The sequence below is a fragment of the Bradysia coprophila genome (genome assembly GCF_014529535.1).
Source record: "Bradysia coprophila strain Holo2 chromosome X unlocalized genomic scaffold, BU_Bcop_v1 contig_371, whole genome shotgun sequence".
NCBI lineage: Eukaryota > Metazoa > Arthropoda > Insecta > Diptera > Sciaridae > Bradysia > Bradysia coprophila.
In genome coordinates, this window is record NW_023503326.1 from 36,656 (window position 1) to 42,655 (window position 6,000).

A 6,000-nucleotide genomic window follows, 5' to 3' on the forward strand; every position below is an offset into this window, starting at 1 on the left:
CAATCGCCCAAAACCACTTGCAGTGGAGGTGTGACGCAAGTCCTGTTATCCACTTACAAAAGAACTGATATCGGTGTAGGTGACGCTTACAGATTCTACACGCAAAAAGATATGCGTCACAAATGGCAGCTGATGAGCAAAGTACGCGAAAGTTAGATCAACAAAAATCTTACCAGAAAAATTTTAGGAAGAAAATTATAATAAAAAAGTTTGCGTCAAAAAGTGGCAGATGATTCATTCGGCTTTCTTCCGTTTGAATTCCATTCATTAACAGAAATATATTTCACAATTATAAAAATTTTCCTTCCTCAACATCTGCCACTTGTGACGCAAACTTTTTTATTATAATTTTCTTCCTAAAATTTTTCTGGTAAGATTTTTGTTGATAAAACTTTCGCGTACTTTGCTCATCAGCTGCCATTTGTGACGCATATCTTTTTGCGTGTAGAATCTGTAAGCGTCACCTACACCGATATCAGTTCTTTTGTAAGTGGATAACAGGACTTGCGTCACACCTCCACTGCAAGTGGTTTTGGGCGATATCAGCTCCTTTGTAAGTTGTGATTTTTTAGAATTGGGTCGAAGATAATAGACAATTATACTATGCAGTTTGAACGAAAATATTCTTCTTAGAAAACTGTATAACTTTCTCTTTGATCTCAACCTTCCAACGAAAATCGAAAATTTTACGGAATTCAAAAATTTGATGAAAATCGAAAAGTCTAAAATCGAAAAATTCACGAATATCGAAAATTTGACCAAAATCGAAAATTTGAGGCACTTAAAACGCTCATAGCTCCCAAATAAGCGACTTTTTAAGAAAACCATGAAACACGCATCGACTAGAATCTTAAACTCTATAACTTTGTCTTTTACACGAAGTTTCCATCTGCTGTATTTTCCGAATTATGGCTGACATAGCTCGCACTTAAAACGCCCATATCTCCAAAATAAGCGACTTTTTAGGGAAACTTTGAAACACGCATCGACTAGAATCTAAAACTATATAACTTTGTCTTTTACACGAAGTTTCCATCTGCTGTATTTTCCGAGTTATGGCTGACATAGCTCGCACTTAAAACGCCCATATCTCCAAAATAAGCGACTTTTTAGGGAAACCATGAAGCACGCATCGACTAGAATCTAAAACTCTATAACTTTGTCTTTTACACGAAGTTTCCATCTGCTGTATTTTCCGAGTTATGGCTGACATAGCTCGCACTTAAAACGCCCATATCTCCAAAATAAGCGACTTTTTAGGGAAACCATGAAGCACGCATCGACTAGAATCTAAAACTCTATAACTTTGTCTTTTACACGAAGTTTCCATCTGCTGTATTTTCCGAGTTATGGCTGACATAGCTCGCACTTAAAACGCCCATATCTCCAAAATAAGCGACTTTTTAGGGAAACCATGAAACACGCATCGACTAGAATCTAAAACTCTATAACTTTGTCTTTTACACGAAGTTTACATCTGCTGTATTTTCCGAGTTATGGCTGACATAGCTCGCACTTAAAACGCTCATAGCTCCCAAATAGAAGACTTTTTAGGAAAACCATGAAACACGTATCGACTAGAATCTAAAACTCTATAACTTTGTCTTTTACACGAACTTTTTATCCGCAGTATTTTCCGAGTTATGGCTGACATAGCTCGCACTTAAAGCGCTCATAGCTCCCAAATAGACGACTTTTTAGGAAAACCATGAAACACGTGTCGAATGAAATCTGAAACTCTATAAATTTGTCTTTTAAACGAACTTTGTATCTGCCATATTTTCCGAGTTATAGGTTCCACAGCTCAATAGCTTAACACGCTCATAACTCCGAAATTATAAGCTTTTATAAAAATTCCTTCAAATTAGTTTCTTAGAATTGCGTCCTTAACATACCCTGAAAATTTCAGCCAAATCCGCCGGTAAATTCAAAAGTTTCGGTTAACAGAGTGACAAAGTGACAGAGTGACAAAGGTTGGTAAAATTCATCAATTTCAAAATGTATGAAAATGAATTTCTTCATACAAATTTCTGCAAATTTCCAAGTTTTGAAATTTAATATCTCGGCCAAATTTTAACCTTATGAGGCGTGTGATAGCTCGTTGAACTCGTATGGACGCCCAGATTACGAATAAAATACTTTGGGGGTAGTAGAAGCAAAGGGGGAAAAGTCAAAAAGTTCGTGTATATATGTTCCTCAGTCCTGCGGAAATTTTTTTTTGTGTCACGGTCCTTCACTAACGTAGGGCCATGATGTCATCAATATTTCAAAATAATTTCTTTTTCTTGATGGTTATCAATATTTTCAAATATTCCCAAACAAATGTTCATGTCCGGAATGGACAATATTGGACATAAAGATATTGGACAGAATGAAATTAGGCAGTGAACAATATTGGACAGAACGATATTGGAAGAAATGATATTGGATTGGACGATTTTGTAACAGATGAAATTGTACGGGTCGATTTTTCATAGTGCCGAGCCACCCTTTTCCATTCCATTTTGCCTCAGTGGACATGACAGTTGCCATTTCATACAATAGAGCATATTATTTTAAATGATAACTGAACCAATGAAAGTACAGAAAGTACACGTAATATCATTGAAAGTTTACTCTATAGGTATGGTCTAATGTCAAAATGTGTATGTATGAGCGGAGGAAATAGTGATTTCATACAAACAAACTCACCTCTCAATGAGTTTCATTATTCAATCGTCCAAAACAGATATCAAAAAAATGTTCATGTAAGGGGTCGAAAACCATAGAAAAATCTCAAAACTCCCTCATTTTCGGCCCGACACATGAAAATAACTATGACAGATGGCTCATACATTTTCACGAAATCATCAATAATAATTAACTGTTGAAATTAAAAACAACGTTTGAAAGCAAATGTGAACGCATTTTCAACTCAAATAAAATGTTCGTGTAGAGTTTCCATCAGGCAATACAACCCTCTTCCGGCATAATGGATGTGTGAACAATATCACAGCAGTCAAACGTCAAGACTCTACGACACGTTTATTTTCTCGTTCATTTTGTCAAAATCTTCGTCTTGTAGGGATACGTTTCTCTTACAAGGAACAATAAAATGGTAAGTTTTGCAATAAATTGCACCAACAATTTGTCGGATTTGTGTTAATTCAGTGCAATGATTGTGAAGTGACTGTTTTTCTGCAAATAAATTGTGAAATCAACAAAACACGAATTAATTTCATAAATTGCTCGGCGATATTGTTTGATGTAGTTTTTTTTGGTTAAGATGGCGAGGTAAAACCTCATGGATGTGTATTATATTTTTACCGATAGTTCGACAGTTTGGAAAAAAATATGAATTTACTATTGTTACTCGTGCAACATTTTTTCGGTGAATTGTGTATGTTAAAAATCACTTCCGATCAAAATTAAGTTAATCAAAATGTTAACATAACCTCAAACCATTTGTATGGGACATTCGTGTGTATTGAAACAATTTTTTTTATTCATATTTCAGACGAAGGGTACATCCAGCTTTGGAAAGCGCCGTAATAAGACGCACACTTTGTGCCGTCGATGCGGTAGATCCTCGTATCATATCCAAAAATCAACATGTTCACAGTGTGGATATCCAGCGGCCAAATTGCGCTCATGTAAGTTTGTTTTCCGTTTTAAGTGCGTCCCTGAATCCCTGATACAGAGTGTTCTTCTAATCAATTCTGTTTGAGAAAAAACACGGTCTGTCGTGTTGTTCAATATGATCGGCTACAATATCAATGAAACCCGGTTTGTGATATCCAGTGTTCTAATGGTTCGTTTATCTTTGTTTTAGACAATTGGTCCATCAAGGCTAAGAGGAGAAAGACCACTGGAACCGGTCGCATGCGTCATCTTAAAGTTGTTCGACGACGATTCCGCAACGGATTCCGTGAAGGTGGTCAGGCTAAACCCCGCCAATCGAAACCTTAAATTGTAAACGAAAACTTTCATCATTTTTCGTCAATAAACCTTTGCAAGGAATTATTGTTTGTGTTTGCATTCACATGTGGTTAGTAAAACCGAATCTATGGTGGTTGATAGAGTGGTGGCTGTAGATAACTGTGTGCCGAACAACGAGGTTATTCAATTGTGAAAAGAGGAGAAAGTCGCAACGATCATCTGAACCGAATTCTCTTGTCTGAACAAAACATATTGGCAACTTACGACGATTGGTGTTCCTGTAATTATTCACAAACCGATTTATACATTATTGGGACCTGAAGTGTAAGAACAATTTGGGTTCGCCGGCGTGTCTTAAAATTTATCAGAGAAGTTTCATTTATTTCGATGCATTGACGATAAAGACCGTTGAAGACCAAAGGAAAAACTTAGCTTTCAAAGGACGAAAGCACACGAGCAATTTTGCGTTGATGGGATCGACAATTATACGGCGTTTTCCATTGTAATTCGATGTTCACCACAGGCGAAAGAATGGAAAACGCAATATAATTGTCGATCCCATCAACTCAAAATTGCTGGTGTGCTTTCGGCCTAATGTAAGCAATTTAGTTGGCAGGAAATTCTAAAAAAAAACGCAAATGACAGGATAGAGTGTCATGATGAAAGAGAAAGAAATATTTTGACAATTACCCCAAGGCAAGTTGTAATAAACTGGTCTTCGGTCCTCTCGCTCTCATCGCAAGATATTGAAAGAGAAGCAAATACTTTGACAAGTACCCCAAGGCAAGTTATACCTAACTGGCATTCGGTCATCTCGCTCTGATCATAACACTATCGTACATACCGTTAACAGTAAGGGAAGATCAGTTATATTTAACTGGCCTTGATGGTACTGTTAAATATTTAAATCAAAATTTCGAATTTTCGAAATAACTGTCTGTTCTCCTTTCATTTTAAAAATTGCCTTTAAAGCCAGTTACGTTTAACTAAGCCGAAATATCTCTTCGTTAACACGACATTCCCTCCGTGGAAAATCCCAACAGAATGAGATTCTTCGACCTCCAAGGCTTTAAGAGTGATATCGCGAAATCTTCGAGCAATCGACTAGCCATGCCATCAGGATTTTTGACGAGTATGGTACCCATCGAATCCTTGCTTCATTACGAGTTCAACGATGTATATCTCGCCTCTCTCAGAATTGTCGTTTTCGTGGTAGAGCTGTTCGAAAAATCGGTGGTTTTCAAGTGGAAATTTTTTCACACAGATTATCTCGGGTAATAAAGGGTCGACTTCGTTCAAATTTTAGGGGATTGTAGTGCTAGACTAGACTGATAAATACGTCGGGCTGTTGGCTGTACTGGCTTCAGTGACTGTATTAAGAAAAATTTTCTCTGACTACTAACGGGTGCGCGCATCAGCAAACCTAACGGTTTAGGGTTCCATTAGAAGGCTTAGGCTCGGTACTTCCTAAAAATATAAAAACTTGTGCTGGAGGAACTATTGGCATTAAGAGATAGGGCAATTTCTAAAATGTCACCTATTACTCCAAAAAAATTTCGACCGGTTGGTCGACCACTTTCATTTTTTTCACCTTAAATTTAATTTACACAGTTCCTTGGTACCTCAGCTTTCCAATGATAATTTTCCAGACTTTACTTCTTACATAAAATGCGAAATTTGTTGACTTTTATGAAGCAGCCGAGATTGTGGTTGGTTGGATGTGTGTGATAAATTCTCCTAGGACCCTGGGCTACATTATGGAACAGTGTGCTGTACCAAGAAAACTAAATTCACATGAGAGCGAGTCACCGAAGTACCCGAAGTACATTTTACCAAAAATTCTCATTTTCTTTTTCTATAAATGGAGAATTTAAAGAAAAATATTGTTTTTCCGATTGTTATACAGTTCCTGTACAGTATCTGATTTTATATCTATGACGCCACACCACAGGTTCGCCGACTTCATTATGGCGATACCAGCAAATTCATAATACTTCGTCAGCTAATATAAGTAGAATAGTACAAAGACTTTATAAAGACGTGACCACTACTTCGTCCCATGCGATCAAGACAAAATTCACC

At 36.9% G+C, this 6,000-nt stretch overlaps 1 protein-coding gene across 1 annotated transcript; it reads left to right on the forward strand.

Moving 5' to 3' along the window:
• The first annotated feature begins 2,944 nt into the window (after positions 1 to 2,944).
• On the forward strand, positions 2,945 to 4,002 carry LOC119069567 (probable 60S ribosomal protein L37-A). Its single transcript, XM_037173647.1, has 3 exons — positions 2,945 to 3,097; positions 3,497 to 3,632; positions 3,812 to 4,002. Exons 1-3 carry the CDS (start codon positions 3,095 to 3,097, stop codon positions 3,946 to 3,948), a joined length of 276 nt encoding a protein of 91 aa, XP_037029542.1. The 5' UTR covers positions 2,945 to 3,094; the 3' UTR covers positions 3,949 to 4,002.
• The last annotated feature ends 1,998 nt before the right edge of the window (positions 4,003 to 6,000 follow it).

Coding starts and splice junctions, on each gene's coding strand:
- LOC119069567 (XM_037173647.1), top strand. Junction 3,633..3,811: donor AGCGGCCAAATTGCGCTCAT/GTAAGTTTGTTT, acceptor TCTTTGTTTTAG/ACAATTGGTCCATCAAGGCT.